The sequence below is a fragment of the Anomaloglossus baeobatrachus genome, chromosome 11 (genome assembly GCF_048569485.1).
Source record: "Anomaloglossus baeobatrachus isolate aAnoBae1 chromosome 11, aAnoBae1.hap1, whole genome shotgun sequence".
Lineage (NCBI taxonomy): Eukaryota > Metazoa > Chordata > Amphibia > Anura > Aromobatidae > Anomaloglossus > Anomaloglossus baeobatrachus.
The window spans coordinates 118,364,015-118,381,605 of NC_134363.1; the positions used below are offsets into that span (position 1 = coordinate 118,364,015).

The window sequence follows — 17,591 nt, forward strand, 5'->3', positions numbered from 1 at the left end:
ATGGTGTGGCATTGAGTCCTGGAACCTAGTGTCGTCAGGATTACCTCAGGACGTGGTTGCCACCATGAGACAGGCTAGCATACCAACGTCCGCCAAGATTGACCACAGGACGTGGAAGATATTCTTATCTCGGTGCTCGGCGCAGGGTGTTTCTCCCTGGCCGGTTGCATCGTCTATGTTTCCTTCCTTCCTGCAATCTAGGTTGGAAAAAGGGTTGTCGCTCAGTTCCCTTTAGGGACAAGTCTCAGCGCTATCTGTATTTTTTCAGAAACGACTTCCTCAGGTACGCACGTTCCTACGGGGAGTTTGTCGTCTCAGCACTCCGTACAAGCGGCCGTTAGAGCCCTGGGATCTGAACAAGGTTCTAATTGCTCTCCAGATGCCGCCTTTCGAGCCTTTGAAAGAGGTCTCCCTTCCCGCTTTTCTCGGGAAGTGGCCTTCTAGTAACGGTCTCGTCTCTTAGGAGAGTTTCCGAGCTAGCAACGCTCTCATACAAATCTCCCTTCCTGGTCCTTCACCAGGACAGGGTAGTTCTGCGTCCGATTCCGGAATTTCTCCCTAAGGTGGTATCCCACTTTCATATCAATCAGGATATCACCTCACCTTCTTTGTGTCCTCGTCCAGTCCATCAATTTCAGAAGGATTTGCATCTGTTGGTTCTGGTGAGAGCAATCAGGTTCTACTTCCCGCATGGCGCTCCTGCGCCACCCGGATGCACTCTTTGTCCTTGTCGCTGGTCGGCGTAAACAGTCGCAAGCTTCTGAATCCACCCTGGCTCGGGGGATCGAGGAACCAATTCTTGAAACCTACAGTTCTACTGGGCTTCTGGTTCTCTCAAGGCTGAAGGCCCATTCTACCAGAGCCGTGGGTGCATCCTGGGCATTACGGCACCAGGCTACGGCTCAGCAGGTGTGTCAGGCACCTACCTGAATGAGTCTGCATACTTTTACCAAGCATTTTCAGGTGCATACCTACGCTTCGGCAGACGCCAGCCTAGGTAGATAAGTCCTTCAGGCGGCGATTGCCCACCTGTAGGAAAGGGCTGTTTGATGGCCCTATCACGAGGTATTCTTTTACCCACCCAGGGACTGCTTTTGGACGTCCCAATTGTCTGGGTCTCCCAATTAGGAGCGAAAAAGAAGGGAATTTTGTTTACTTACCGTAAATTCCTTTTCTTCTAGCTCCAATTGGGAGACCCAGCACCCGCCCTGTTTTCTCGGGGTTTTTCTGTTTTTTCGGGTACACATGTTGTTCATGTGGTATGGTTCAGTTCTCCGATGTTTCCTCGGATTGAATTGGTCTTTAAACCAGTTATTGGCTTTCCTCCTTCTTGCTTTGGCACTAAAACTGGTGAGCCAGTGATCCCACTGGGGGTGTATAGCCAGAAGGGGAGGGGCCTTACACTTTTAAGTGTAATACTTTGTGTGGCCTCCGGAGGCAATAGCTATACACCCAATTGTCTGGGTCTCCCAATTGGAGCTAGAAGAAAAGGAATTTACGGTAAGTAAACAAAATTCCCTTCTTTATTTTATTTTACTAGTCCCCCTAGGGGGCTATAGCGATCAGCAATCCGATCGCTATCTGCTGATCACAGCTATACAGCTGTAAACAGCAGAAATAGTCACTTTCTTTTTCCTTCTGCTCCCGGCCGAGCAAAAACGAAAGTGAAACTTCGTAGCTGCAGGCGTCATCACATGACCCTGTGCTACGATGGCAACCACCAATAGTCATGTGATCATTCACGTGACTTCCGGTGGGGGCGGCGGTAAGTAAAAAACATGGCCGCGCACGTTTAGATCTTGCTGCCAGACTTTGGCAGCAAGATTTAAGGGGTTAATGGCCGCGGGGAAAGCGATTCCACCCGCGGCTAGCAGGCACCCATGTCAGCTGTTGAAAACAGCTGATATATGTGCCGACCGCCGCCGCCTGCCCGTGGCAGGGGGCGGGGCTTAACGGGACACGATCCATGACGGATATATCCGTCCAAGGTCGTGAAGGGGTTAAAGTTTGTGTACCAAATCTGCATCTCCTGGCAGAAAGTGTTTTTGCAGTGGTTTTTTTTTTTTTTTAAAAACATGCATTTTGGCTGGAAAAACACTGCAAAAAACGTTGAAAGAATTGACATGCTGCAGTATATTTTTTTCACCTAATCTGGAAGTGAAAAAATAAACATTCACAAAACTTCAGAATTCTCATTCTTTGCTGACAACCCATCCCATGTCCTAGGCTCAGGGTTATTCCCATCTCCAATATCCTATCCCAATATGCAGTAGGTATAATAACATTAGCAAATCTCCTGGTACAACCATGTCTCTTGCCTCATATGCAGGGCATTGCAGCTTAGGTATCCATGGTTACATCCACTATTACAGTGACAGTTAATTGCTTGTGGTCTTAACAATGGATACCCAAGCTGCAATGCCCTGCACATGAGGTAAGAGACATGGCTAATCAGGAGAACTATACTACATTTCTAATTGGACGTATTTGCTAATGTTGGTGGTTGTTGTTGTTACACCTACTACATATTGGGATAAGATCTTGGAGATGGGAATACCCCTTTAACCCTCCATTATTGATCCCAATTTGCAGTTTTTGGACGTGTCTGTATTAGTTGGTTACATATACTACAAGGCTGGGTTCATATCAGTCTGTTTTTAGGTACAAAAAGAATTCATGTCCAAAATGGATATAGTATAATAGATGTAAACTGAAGCATTGACTATTCCGGGGTGTCGTCTGTGTTACAATCTGGATTTAGTGTTTAGAATGGCGAAAAACTCCCAAATGCAGCAAGAAAAAAAAGGAAAAGATGTGTATTACATTATATAATTTTTATTTTTTTTAATTTAGTTCTTGTCTAAGCATGACAATAACTGCGTGCCATCTCATCATTCCTATTTTGTCTGTCTTTACAGAGCCCATGCAGTGGACAAAGAGAGAAGAGTTTTCTGGAAGAAAGCCCGGAAAAGAGCGAGTATCTGGATACAGTATGTAGACACTAGGCTGCGTTCATTTACACCTTCCATGTATCTTACGCTGTGTCGGTAGTAATGGTCAATATTGTGAATGAATGTGTTTGCGTGTTCCTTTGCAGTGAGAAACTGTAGTCTGTAATATGCATGTATTGTAATGTGTGTAAGCCACTGCAAATATGGAAGAAATCTATGATTGACCGGCACACTACAGCAAGACCTCAAATCCTTTTTACTTTTTTTTTTTTTTAATCTTCTTTATGCAGTTTGGGATATAAAACCCAATTTACGCACGCTGTAATGTACTATTCGGTGGATATTGGCAAAATGTAGTGTTTAGGAATGTAAAAAATTGCATCATTTCTATAATACCACCATTGACTGCCATCTGAAGTGGAAACCATGAAGTGGGTAACATAACCAGTTAACTTATTTGCTGTCTTTCCTTCTTTGTTGAGGACTCTCAGTCCAGCATGGGAAGCCCCTCCGCTCGCTTTGCACATAGTATTATTGGTGCTGAGGATGAGGACTTCGATGCTGAACCAGAACAGGTAATAAATTGGGCACCTTGACTGTGTTCACACGTTGCTTATTGCCTTAAAATATATAATATATTATATTTATATAATATATTATATTATATGTATATAATATATTATATGTATATAAAATATATGTATATAAAATATTTTATTATATAAATATATTTAACACCGACTTATACATTTATCCTGGATCATGTAATAACTTGTGCATTGTATTATTGTTGAGTACTGGCCGCATCCAGCATTTACTGGAAATCACACTGCCATCCGTTTCATAGCCGCCTGGCCCCGAACTATAAACATCCCAGTATGTCGCTATCACAGGCTCTGAACCTACTGCCACCTCCTTATAGGACTCCTCTCTGCTTAAAGGGAACCTGTCACCACTTTTTTGGCCTATAAGCTGCGGCCACCACCACCGGGATCTTGTATACAGCATTCTAACATGCTGTATATAAGAGCCCAGGCCGGGGGTAGAACATAAAAAACATTTTATAAAACTTGCCTAACGGTCGCGCTGTGGGCCTTATGGGCGTGTCCGTTGCCTGCGCCGCCTCTTTCAGCCATCTTCGTTCTTTTTCTGAAGCCTGGGCGCATGACGCGGCTACGTCATACACACTTGCCGGTCCTGCTTGGTCAGTCCCCATTTCATCAATGCCACTAAAGTCCTTATTGCAAGACACTGGAAAGGCAGATAAAATGGTCCATTCTAATATGTATTCTACTGGGATTTTACGATATACCAACACAAAGAAAGTATTTGTGAAATGTAAAGGGAATGTTATATGGTTTTTCTAAATATTAAAACACAAACTTTTGGTACTGTAAAATCTGTTTCTCTTTAGTAGAGATGAGCGGACCCAAACAGTAAAGTTCGGTGTTTGTACAGAACAGTACGCTCGGTGCTTGGCCCAGTGCGAGCCACTTGCGGTTTTTAAATGGCTGAAACTAGAGATAAAAAACAGCGTTATCTGATGTAGTGTGAACAAAGAAAGAATCCTCCCTATACCGGAATCGCTCTGTATATGGCTGGCTGTAGGTGGGGGAAGGGCGGAACTGCCCAATCAGTGACTTCCAATGGGGTTTAGGTCAAGTCCAGGTCCTGATCCGAACTTTATCTAAACGTCTGGCTAAACCAACTGAAGTTCAAAGGGTCCACTCACGCTCATTAGCCTTCACTAGGAGCACATAGCCATGGAGACCGTGTGCTGCCACCTGGAGGTTGACTCAGATATTACATATAACTAAAAATTGGCTCCTCCCCAGCAGACTGTACCTTGCCTGCTTCATCCGGTCTACTTAGTTTAGTGAGAAAGCAATAGAAGCAAACAGTATAAAAAATAAGGCATGAGGGAAAAGAAACTACAAGCGCACCAAGAGAAAGACAGCCTAAATACCTGCCCAACCGGGCACCCAGGGGAGGGCGTTGTCTTCCAATGGAGACTAATGAGAACAGATTTTACAGCGAGTACCCAAAATCTACTTTTCTCAGTTGCTTCATTGGGGGATACAGAACCATGGGATGTCCTAAACTGTCCATGGAGTGGGAATGACAATTATATATACCGTTACCACAGACATTTCTCTTTTCTGCTGAAGCTGCCTCCTGGGCAACTGTCCCCTGCAGTGTCTTCCTGATAAGACCTGCTCCTGCAGAAGTGGAGGTGAAGACCTTGTAAAACCTAGAAAGGGGCTCTGCATAGCTGCAGAACTTGGGCCTTGTGAAGAATGGCCCAGGAAGCTCTCACAGCCAAAGCAGAGTGCTCCCTACCCCTGATTGGGAGAACACAGGCACCTGCCCTATAAGGCTCGCTAATGGCTAAACTAACCAGCGAGCAATGGTCACCCACGAGGCTTTTCTTCAGCAAGGACAGGGAAACTGGTCAGAGTTGATGGGAATGGAAGCAGACATGCCATTGATGCAACCTGTGCAACTGCACAAGGGTCCAAGAGGTAAGGGAGCCCATTTCTACCTCCAAAGCCAATGCAATTTTGCGTTTTTATGAGCTCTTGGGCTGGAAAGGGCCCATATATTCGTCTTGCACAGGGATCCTTTTCTGTCTGTCTGCCAGTGAATGGGAAGATGGAAGAAGCTAAATACAGGGCAGTCCTGGAGGAAAAAGACTGCAAAAGACGAGACTGGGGCGTAGGTTCAGCCTCCAGCAGGACACTTATTGTCAACATTTTGCAGAGCTACAATGGAGGGTTTAGGTCAAAGCACATTCATGTGTGTGAATGGCCTCGTCACAGTCAAGACATAAATCCCTTTGTGAATCTGACAAAACTTGAAAATTGCTTTTCACAGACGTCTCCATCCAATCTCACTGAGCTAGAGCGGGTGTGCAAAGAAAACTGGCAAAAATGTCACCTCTATATGTTCAAAGCTGGTAGAGAAAACCCCCAAAAGACTTGAAGTAGTATTTGCAGCTAAAGGTGGTCCTACATGGTACTGACTAAGGAGGGCTGAATACAAATGCACGTCAAAATTTTCAGATATATATTGTTAAAATATTTAGAAAGCCATGTATCATTTCCCTTACATTTCTACTTTCTGTTGATATATCACATTTCAAATCCAAATTATATCCACAAACTTGATGAATTTTATGTGAAAAACATGGAAAATGTCATCCGGTATGAATACTTTTTCAAGCCACGAATTGTATTGAAACTTTGGCAACCAGGTATTTTTCAACAAAAAAGCATCAATTTCCGTTTTCTGAATGGTCAGGGGATACGTGACTGAATACTAATAAAGATTTTCTTCCTGTGATGTATTGGTGGTCTTCTCTAGTAATGGAGTACCCTCCAGCATCTCTGTGTGGCGCTCACTTGTCTTCTCTCCCAGCAGGTCGTTGACCAGTGTAACTGCTTCCAAAGTATGGACCTGTTGAAGCCTCACCCCGCGCACCTTGCCGTTTTTATATTCCATGTGGTTTCTCAGTTTGACCCCACACCTTTGGTAGGTAACAGAAGACAAGCGAAGCATGAAACCTGAAAGTGCTGTTCCACCTTTTGATTAACCTCTGCGTGCTAGAAGTAAAATGTAAGATCCTAGTACCTCTTCATTAGCAGCTGCGGCTCTTTGCAGAACTTTTCCCGTTATTTGTATGCGGACTGTGTCTCGTGTGCATACCCGGCAGAACCTGGCTCATTAACACCTGAACGTTCAAGTAGTCAGATTACTGAATGAATAGCTAATACATGGACAGGGTGCCAAAAGTGTACATCCATTTGCAAAACCACTTTCCCCGTAATTTAATAATGGTAAAATGCCTTGTACACTGCTGCTTTGGAGATGCCACACTGCATATATTAATGCCTCTTCTGCCGTAGCTATTTGTGAGATTCAGTGGCCACCGGTAAGGACGTGTGTCGTCTTCTATAACCTCCCTGGGACGCCGGGGACACCACTGCACGGTCCTTGTGTGATGCTGACATGTCTTGTATTTCGTCACTGGCTCATGAATTACCCATTAGTTGATAAGCTCACGAGTGGCTCACAAATTAAAAAGGAATTACCATAAATTGCTCAAAAACTGTATTTTCAGTTGTTTGGAGATTAGATTTTATATGAATATTTGAGTTTAATGTTGCATTTTAAACAACACCAGTCATTGTGGGGAACCTTTCCAGCATAAGCAGCTTTTTAGATAGGAGAATCCATTCTGTGGACTTGGGCCCATCATGCGGGTCAAGTAATGTGTCACTATGTGGTGGGAGGCCTGTGAAACTCCTTATATACCGGCACGCCCTGCTGGTGCGACATTGTATGGGCATCGTGCTGCATTGGTGACGTCACATCAGCCCGTCTAATCGAGAGAAGAGCTGGGCATTACCTGGAGGTAATGAGATTTGCACAGCTCCCGTCTGTTTGCAGATTACGGACCTTGTCAATCTATTGAAGACCGACAATCGATTCTCCCATATATAAATGCCTTGTGTGTGAACGTGAGCAGTAAGGCTATGTGCCCACGGGACTCTGTACCCACGGATTTTGCTGCTGAAAACCGGCGGATTTATCTATATTTTCTAGATAAATCCGCAGGTTTTAGCAAGTACAGACACTCTTATGTTATCCTATGGGACATGGGGAGTGTCTGTGTCCATGCTGCGGTATATGCGACTGCGGATTTCTTGCAGCCACACATAATTGCATGTCAATTATTCCTGCGGAAATCCCGACCCTTCACTATGGAGATAAAGGCCAGGACTCTCGCAGGTAAGTCGCATGAATGTCCGCAAGTTTACCGCAGATATTTCTGGAATCCCGCAGCAATGTATATCTGCAGATTCCGGGGAGCAGAGTCCCGTGGGCACATAGACTAAGGCTATGTGCCCACGGGAGCTCGTACCTGCGGATATATCTGTAGGTACGGCCACAGGTTTACCACCGCTGCCTGCCGGTATCCGCAGCTATTTTTAGCTGCGGTAGTACAGCGGAATAGCTGCGGTAAACCTGCGGATATTCATGCGATTTACCTGCGGACGTCCCGGCCTCTGTCTCCATAGTGGAAAGTCGGGAATTCCGCAGGTAATTCTGCAGGAATAATTGACATGCAGTTGTGTGGCTGCGGGACATCCACAGCATGGACACAGACACTCCCCATGTCCCATAGGAAAACATGGGGAGTGTCTGTACTTGCTAAAACCTGCGGCTTTATCTAGAAAATCCAGATAAATCCGCAGGTTTTCCGTGGCAAAATCCGCAGAAGCAAGCTCCCGTGGCCACATAGCCTTATTATCAGTATTCTGTACAGTCACAAAGCAATCTGTTGCCTATGATACTTGTGTGACTGGCTAATGGTTGGTAGGTGGGACTTGCAGAGTCTCCCATCAGAGTGATCAGGGAGGGGAGCCCCAGCCCCCCGTATCACAGCCAAACACAGAAGACGTGGGAAAGCAGCTGATATCTCAGGGAACCTATAGAGGAAGTCTTTTTTACTAATTTGTTATTTCCTTTACCAGCTTCATTTAGATTACTTAAAGGAGTTGTCCATAATAATAATTAAAAAAAAAAAATAATGACTTAATTTAAAGGGAACCGGTCACCAGATTTTTCCCTATTAAACCATAAATACCACCTTCTGCAGCTCCTGGGCTGCATTCTATGAAGGTGCAGCTTGGCACGGACTCCCCTCCCAGACCTAGGGCAGCTGTTTTCTGCTCTGCCCGCAATATGGCAGAGCGAACTGTGCCTGCGCGAGCAGACCTAACTGCACAGGCATGAGATTTAAAAAATGCGATGAGGAGGATGATGGAGGGCGTCATCCCGTCAATCAAGGCAGGAGGACGGCGATCATCGGCAGGAGGGTGGAAAGGAGCAGAAAATGAGCCCGCCCATCTGGCCAACCAAGGTAATTAGCATACCTAAGGGCCAAGTTTTATAACGTTATTTTTAGGGTCTGGAAGGGGAGTCAGGGCCAAGGAGCACCTTCATAGAATGCAGCCCAGGAGCTGCAGAAGGGGATGCTTTTAGTTTAATAGGGAAAAATCTGGTGACAGGTTCCCTTTAACACAAAAAAACAGCCCTTCTCTTGTCCACCGGATGTGCCCAGTATTGCAGCTTAGCCATATTCACTTCAGTGAAGCCAAGCTGCAATACTAGACACATCCTGAGGACTGGTATGGCACTATTTTAGAAAGAACACATACATATTTTTAATAAGGCTGCTTTCACACTACGTTTTTCCAACATGCGTCATGAACGTTTTTTTGCTGTAAAAGCGGATCCTGTTTTTACAGCAAAAAAACGCTTGCAAACGCATGTGTTATTTTGCAGGATCCTGTCACTTTAAGTTTATGGGCGGGCATTGAAGTCATGTGATCGGGAGTCAGTGGAACTGAACGTGATAGACTGGGAGCCGGCTTCTGACAGCTGTGGAGGCTCATAACCAAGGTAAACATCGGGTAACTTGCTTGGATACCCGATATTTACATTGGTTACGAGCATCCGCAGGTGCTAGGGGCCGGGCTGCCTGCTCCCTGCACACGTAACCAACGTAAACATCGGGTAACTAAGAGAAGCGCTTTGCTTGGTTACCCGATATTTATCTTGGTTACGAGTGTTCGTAGCTCTCAGGCCGGGGAGAGGGAGAGCGAGGCAGAGAGGGAGGGGGAGAGGGACTGATCACCCGAGGATGGTTTCTGGGCATGCTCAGTAGAGCAAGCAGGATCCTGTCTATCAGCATGCCAGCGTTCACATGCGTTTGCGTGCAGTATAGTCGGGATCCAGCAATTTGCAGTATTTGGATGCAGCTCAAAAACGCTACAACTCGCTGGATCCTCACTATAACGCACGGAAACGCAGGTGAACGCATGTTGATGCGAGTCCATTACAAATGCATTGAAATTAAAACGCATTTGCACTGGATCCGTTTTTGCGTTAAAAAAATGTTCAGGATGCATGTTAAAAAAACGTAGTGTGAAAGCAGCCTAATCCTGGAAATCCATTTTTACATGACTTTATTCTCTGGAAAATTAGCAATGACCTGTTCTTTCCACAGCTCTGCTACCTATATGGAGACCTTTATCAGCAAACCAACCCAAAGGAAACCCGGAGAGTCTTTCTAGAATTCTATCAGTTCTTCCTAGAGCGGACAGCGGTGAGTGCGAAAGCGAGGTTTACTGACTGACTATTGTAAACTTTCTTCTTTATTATTCCTCCCATCCCTATCCCTTTTATTAATCTCATAGTATTAATATGTGAAGGCGCCTAGCCATGAGGATGTTCATTACTTTAACTCTTGATCCCTCTTGCTTTGCCTTTAATATGGTCACTTAGCTCTCAAAAAAATTATTTGCTTGTGGACATAGGGTCAATATGCTTATCTATAGCATTAAAATCATGCTTAACTGCCATATTGAAACAGCAGTTACAGGGAGAAAATGACCTTGTAATCCCCCCTGCAGCTGCTTGATTCCGTAATCAGGGAAGTGCAGGGAGAGAGGGTATACTACAGTGAGCGTGCTGTAATCACTACCCGGCAGATTGATGCCTGCACCAGAGCATGTGTGCAGAGCATCCTGTCAATGTGCTAGGTAGTACTTACAGCGCCCTCACTGTAGTATACCCTCTCCCTGCACCTCCCTGATTATGGCATCAAGCGGCTGCAGGGGGGATACAAGGTCATTTTTTTTCCCTATAGCCTCTGCTCCAATATGCCAAGCAGGATTTGAACCCTATTTACCTGTAGACTAAGCCTGTGTCTGACGGTCTTGTAAACAGCGTTTTTGGACATTACTGGTGTTCTTTCAGCTATATTAGTGTATGAAGTGCAGCTCAGCATATGATAAGAGTAAAAACTGCCATTAATGTGTGTAGTAAAGTCATGTTGTTGGCCATTTACAGCCAAATAATGCTTCATTAATCAAATATGAATATAACAATACATTTTGCAAATATTGCTTTTTATATTGGCTTCAACTTTCTTGTCTTTATTTACAATAGTGTGCAAACATTTTACGCATGTGTGGAAAAAATGCTGCAAAGTTAGAATTATATTTTATACACAGACAATGTGGTATGAATCCTTTTAAATAAAAATAATCATTATTATAAATGCATTAAAATAAAGCAAGTAAGTCCTCAAGGGGTTAACTGAACTGCTGGATTAGGTCAATACCAATAGTTGTGGACAGTTAGCAACATGACATACATACAAGAAGATCACAGTATTTAATCAAAACAAGGATGTAATACAGTGGTTTACACGTAAGCACACACTGAAATTTCCTACAAAAACTGTTTGATGGTAAAATACCCTACTTCAAACATTGCCAATGTGATCACTTATCTCTGTCAAGTCCATAGCGTCATTGTGGTACAACCAGGGCCTTACTCACATAGCTAGGAGCAGTATTAGCTATAACCAACGTACCCACAGCCCACAGTTTTTCACAGTTATAGTACTGAAAGCTACTAACCACTTCACAGCAAGTCCAGGCAACCACGAGTCCCTACGCGCGTTTCACCTCTTCTTCAGGGGACGTATGGTGGACTGTGTGCAGGTCAGGTATATATAGTGTACTAGATAAATCCTAATTGGGAGAGGATGGACTTCCTGCAGGTCTGTGCAAACTTGCTATAGGAAGGATCAGATGTCAATCAATGACGTGGTTGTACTTTAGCCTATGGGCAGCTGCAAACAACACAGGTGATTACTATTTAGCCCAGCCGCCGGTGATAGCATAGTGTGCTTCCGCTAATGAAAAAAAAAAAAGTTAGAATTATGTAAAAAATGTTTGTATTTTGCAAATTGATAAAAAAAAGGGAATAAAACGAGAAATGTAAATCACATCAGTGTTAGCCGTGACCCATATTTGCTTTAAAAAAGCGCATCAATGCTGTCAGATTGACCTGCAGTTTTTGAAAGAACTCAGCTTGGTCCAAACATTTTGGAGAAGTAACCACACATCTTCTGTGGATGTCACTTGTGCACATCATCCTGCATTTAATCCCACTATGCAATGACACGATGATGCTGAGATCAGAGCTCTGTAGTGACAGATCATCACTTCCAGGACTCCTTGTGCTTCTTTACACTGAAGATAGATATACATGACATTGGCTGTATGTTTTGAGGTCAGTGTCTCCTGCTGCAGAACAAATTTAGAGCCAATCAGACTCCTCCCTGATGGCATTTTAAAATGGATACGTATTTGCCTGTTTTCTCAGCATTGGCAGTATTTTATGAGGTTGCCAATGTGATTCAGTACTATCTTCAGCGTAAAGAACAAGAAATCCTGCAAGTGATGATGTGGTCCTCACAGAGCTCTGATCTCCGCATCCTTCAGTTTGGATTGCATGAAGAGACAGAACGATTTGCCACTCCTACATCCACAGAGGATCTGCGGTTCGTTATCCAAGATATTTGGGACAACCTCACTGCTGAGTTCATTCTGAAACATTGTGCAAGTGTACCCCAACTTTCAATATTACTGCATTTAAACACGATGTTGTTATCCAGCCAATGACCTAACTTCATTGTTTGTGTAGATCAGGCCATCCATACATATAAGATATCTGTTGGCCTCACAAGGCTTTGGCCGACGTATGGTCAAAAGACGTCTCGGCTTTTTCTTTGTCGCTCCATTGGGAGACCCAGACAATTGGGTGTATAGGCTATGCCTCCGGAGGCCGCACAAAGTATTACACTAAAAGTGTAAAGCCCCTCCCCTTCTGCCTATACACCCCCCGTGCTCCCACGGGCTCCTCAGTTTTTTGCTTTGTGCGAAGGAGGCAGACATGCACGCATAGCTCCACAGCTTGTCAGCAGCAGCTGCTGACTATGTCGGATGGAAGAAAAGAGGGCCCTTAACAGGGCCCCCAGCATGCTCCCTTCTCACCCCACTCTTGTCGGCGGTGTTGTTAAGGTTGAGGTATCCATTGCGGGTACGGAGGCTGGAGCCCACATGCTGTTTTCCTTCCCCATCCCCCCTAGGGCTCTGGGTGAAGTGGGATCCTAATCGGTCTCCAGGCACTGAGACCGTGCTCCATCCACAGCTCCTGAGGACTCTGCTGGATAGGAGCCGAGTATCGTTCAGGGACATGGCCCTGCTACTTTGAGGTACTCTGTGTCCCCGTGGGGACCGCGCACAGCAACACTCCAGCATTGCTGGGTGTGCTAGTGCACCGGGGACCGCGGCGCTGACCGCGTTTGTGCCATTACACACTGCAGCGTCGCTGAGTGTGTTAGTGTATGGGGACTACCGCGCTGACCGCCGCTGCCATTGTTATCACTGCGGCGCGGCTGGGACTGTTAGTGCGCCGGGGACTTCCGCGCCGACCGCGCTTATACGGCGGCCGCGCTTATAACTCGAGTCCCCGGCTTTTGCGGCCTAGTCTCTTTTTCTTCCCGCCCCCAGGCCTGCCAGTCAGGGGAAGGGTGGGACGCTGTACAGGACGGCAGCACTGAGGGCTGGAGCATGCTTTGCATACTCCACCCCCCTCACTGTGCACAGTGGGGCACCAGTTCCCGCACTTTCTAGGTCACGCCCACGGCTCCCTCCTCTCCTCAGGACGCCGGCAGCCATTCCTGTCAGCTCCTCTGACGCTGCAGAGGGGAGACAAGCTCTGGGTGACCCAGGCAGGGATTCTGGTGGCCACATAACCGCTTTAAGCGGGCAGTAAGCAGCACCTGAGGTGCTGGCCCCACTTGTGCAGAAGTGTAGTTATAGATTATATGTTTATAGGCTATACTTTACACTGTATGGTGCTCTGGCTATATACCCTATTGTGTTGCTCAGGGGAGACAACAGCATGGCGCCCACAAGAAGCAGGGGTGCCAAAACACAGGCTTACTATGCTGCCTGCGCCGCATGTACGACCTCGCTACCGGCAGGTTCCACTGACCCTCATTGTGTGCACTGCTCGGCCCCTGTGGCACTTACTCAGCCGGAGCCTCGGCTAAGGGGGGCCCAGGGGGAACCACCTGCTAACACTGTCCAGGTGACAGGGACGGAGTTTACAGTTTTTACTGAAAGACTTTCTGAGACTATGGCTAAGATTCTAGAAGCCTTGCAGTCCAGACCGGTATCTCAGACCATGGCCACTGTGGAATCATTGCCCCCTGGTTCCCCTCAGTTGGAACAACAATGTTCCCCCGGGGTGTCTCATAGATCCCAGGGTGAGGTCTCTGACACGGACCGCAGCCCCAGACCGCCTAAGCGAGCTCGCTGGGAAATCCCCTCGACCTCATCACATTGTTCAGGGTCTCAGAGGGAGGACTCTATGTATGATGAAGCGAGGGTAGCTGATCAGGATTCTGATCCTGAGGCCGCTCTCAACCTTGATACTCCTGATGGTGACGCCATAGTGAATGATCTTATCGCGTCCATACAACAAATGTTGGATATTTCTCCCTCGGCTCCTCCAGTGGAGGAGTCAGCCTCTCAGCAGGAGAAATTCCGTTTCAGGTTCCCCAAGCGTACAACGAGTATGTTTCTGGATCACTCCGACTTCAGAGAGGCAGTCCAGAAACACCGAGTTTGTCCAGATAAGCGTTTTTCCAAGCGCCTTAAGGATACACGTTATCCCTTCCCCCCTGACGTGGTCAAGGGCTGGACTCCGTGTCCCAAGGTGGATCCTCCAATCTCCAGACTGGCGGCTAGATCCATAGTTGCAGTTGAAGATGGGGCTTCGCTCAAGGATGCCACTGACAGACAGATGGAGCTCTGGTTGAAATCCATCTATGAAGCTATCGGCGCGTCTTTTGCTCCAGCATTCGCAGCCGTATGGGCACTCCAAGCTATTTCAGCGGGTCAAGCGCAAATTGACGCACTCACACGTACGTCTGCGCCGCAAGTGGCGTCCATAACTTCTCAAACGTCGGCATTTGCGTCCTACGCTATTAATGCTGTCCTGGACTCTGCGAGCCGTACGGCGGTTGCAGCCGACAATTCGGTGGCAATCCGCAGGGCCTTGTGGCTACGGGAATGGAAGGCAGATTCGGCTTCCAAAAAGTGCTTAACCGGTTTGCCATTTTCTGGCGACCGTTTGTTTGGTGTGAGGCTGGATGAAATCCTCAAACAATCCAAGGGAAAGGAAACATCCTTACCCCAGGCCAAACCAAAATTACCCCAACAGAGGATGGGACAGTCGAGGTTTCGGTCCTTTCGGGGTACGGGCAGGTCCCAATTCTCCTCGTCCAAAAGGCCTCAGAAGGATCAGAGGAACTCCGATCTATGGCGGTCTAAGTCACGCCCTAAAAAGACCGCCGGAGGTGCCGCTACCAAGGCGGCTTCCTCATGACTTACGGCCTCCTCACACCGCATCCTCGGTCGGTGGCAGGCTCTCCCGCTTTTCCGACATTTGGCTGCCACAGGTAAAAGACCGTTGGGTGAGAGACATTCTGTCTCACGGTTACAGGATAGAGTTCAGCTCTCGTCCTCCGACTCGATTTTTCAGAACATCTCCGCCTCCCGAGCGAGCCGATGCTCTTCTGCAGGCGCTGGGCACTCTGAAGGCAGAAGGAGTGGTGGTCCCTGTTCCTCTTCAGCAACAGGGTCACGGTTTTTACTCCAACCTGTTTGTGGTTCCAAAGAAGGACGGGTCTTTCCGTCCTGTCCTGGACCTAAAACTGCTCAACAAACACGTAAAGACCAGGCGGTTCCGGATGGAATCCCTCCGCTCCGTCATCGCCTCAATGTCCCAAGGAGATTTCCTTGCATCGATCGATATCAAAGATGGTTATCTCCACGTACCGATTGCTCCAGAGCATCAGCGCTTCTTGCGCTTCGCCATAGGAGACGAACACCTTCAGTTCGTGGCACTGCCGTTTGGCCTGGCGACAGCCCCACGGGTTTTCACCAAGGTCATGGCTGCAGTAGTTGCGGTCCTCCACTCTCAGGGTCACTCGGTGATCCCCTTACTTAGACGATCTGCTGGTCAAGGCTCCCTCTCAAGAGACATGCCAGCACAGCCTCACCGCTACTCTGGAGACTCTCCAGAGTTTCGGGTGGATCATCAATTTTCCAAAGTCAAATCTGTCACCGGCCCAATCGCTGACATATCTTGGCATGGAGTTTCATACCCTCTCAGCGATAGTGAAGCTTCCGCTGAACAAGCAGCGTTCACTACAGACGGGGGTGCAATCTCTCCTTCAAGGTCAGTCACACCCCTTGAGGCGCCTCATGCACTTCCTGGGGAAGATGGTGGCAGCAATGGAGGCAGTCCCTTTCGCGCAGTTTCACCTGCGTCCTCTTCAATGGGACATCCTACGCAAATGGGACAGGAAGCCGACGTCCCTCGACAGGAATGTCTCCCTCTCTCAGGCAACCAAAGCTTCCCTTCGGTGGTGGCTTCTTCCCACTTCATTATCAAAGGGGAAATCCTTCCTACCCCCATCCTGGGCGGTGGTCACGACGGACGCGAGTCTGTCAGGGTGGGGAGCAGTCTTTCTCCACCACAGGGCTCAGGGTGCGTGGACCCAGCAAGAGTCCTCACTTCAGATCAATGTTCTGGAGATCAGGGCAGTGTATCTTGCCCTGAAAGCGTTCCAGCAGTGGCTGGAAGGCAAGCAGATCCGAATTCAGTCGGACAACTCCACCGCGGTGGCTTACATCAACCACCAAGGAGGGACACGCAGTCGGCAAGCCTTTCAGGAAGTCCGGCGGATTTTGATGTGGGTGGAAGCCACGGCCTCCACCATCTCCGCAGTCCCATCCCAGGCGTGGAAAACTGGGAAGCAGATTTTCTCAGTCGCCAGGGCATGGACGCAGGGGAATGGTCCCTTCACCCGGACGTGTTTCAGGAGATCTGTTGCCGCTGGGGGATGCCGGACGTCGACCTAATGGCGTCCCGGCACAACAACAAGGTCACGGCATTCTTGGCACGTTCTCACGATCACAGAGCTCTGGCGGCAGACACCTTAGTTCAAGATTGGTCGCAGTTTCAACTCCCTTATGTGTTTCCTCCGCTGGCACTATTGCCCAGAGTGTTACGCAAGATCAGGGCCGACTGCCGCCGCGCCATCCTCGTTGCTCCAGACTGGCCGAGGAGGTCGTGGTACCCGGATCTGTGGCATCTCACGGTCGGCCAACCGTGGGCACTGCCAGACCGACCAGACTTGCTGTCTCAAGGGCCGTTTTTCCATCTGAATTCTGCGGCCCTCAACCTGACTGTGTGGCCATTGAGTCCTGGATCTTAGCGTCTTCAGGATTATCTCAAGAGGTCATTGCCACTATGAGACAGGCCAGGAAACCAACGTCCGCCAAGATCTACCACAGGACGTGGAAAATATTCCTGTCGTGGTGCTCTGCTGGGGGTTTTTCTCCCTGGCCATTTGCATTGCCCACTTTTCTGTCCTTTCTTTAGTCCGGATTGGAAAAGGGTTTGTCACTCGGCTCCCTTAAGGGACAAGTCTCTGCGCTCTCTGTGTTTTTTCAGAAGCGCCTGGCCAGACTTCCACAGGTACGCACGTTCCTGCAGGGGGTTTGTCACATCGTCCCTCCTTACAAACGTCCGTTGGAACCCTGGGATCTGAACAGGGTGCTGATGGTTCTTCAGAAACCACCGTTCGAGCCAATGAGGGATATTTCTCTCGCACGCCTTTCGCAGAAAGTGGTTTTT

The 17,591-nt window shown here is 47.6% G+C and overlaps 1 protein-coding gene across 3 annotated transcripts in view; it reads left to right on the forward strand.

Annotated features, from left to right (window-relative positions):
- Window positions 1–17,591, forward strand: part of ARHGEF12 (Rho guanine nucleotide exchange factor 12) — a 258,987-nt gene that overhangs the window by 54,681 nt on the left and 186,715 nt on the right. For 2 of the 3 annotated variants that reach the window (XM_075328414.1, XM_075328413.1), the window contains 4 exons: window positions 2,919–2,990; window positions 3,434–3,526; window positions 6,369–6,482; window positions 10,027–10,125. In XM_075328414.1, coding sequence (XP_075184529.1) covers window positions 2,919–2,990; window positions 3,434–3,526; window positions 6,369–6,482; window positions 10,027–10,125 — 378 coding nt within the window. The remainder of the gene's footprint in view (window positions 1–2,918; window positions 2,991–3,433; window positions 3,527–6,368; window positions 6,483–10,026; window positions 10,126–17,591) is intronic. The other variant, XM_075328415.1, reaches the window with a different exon arrangement.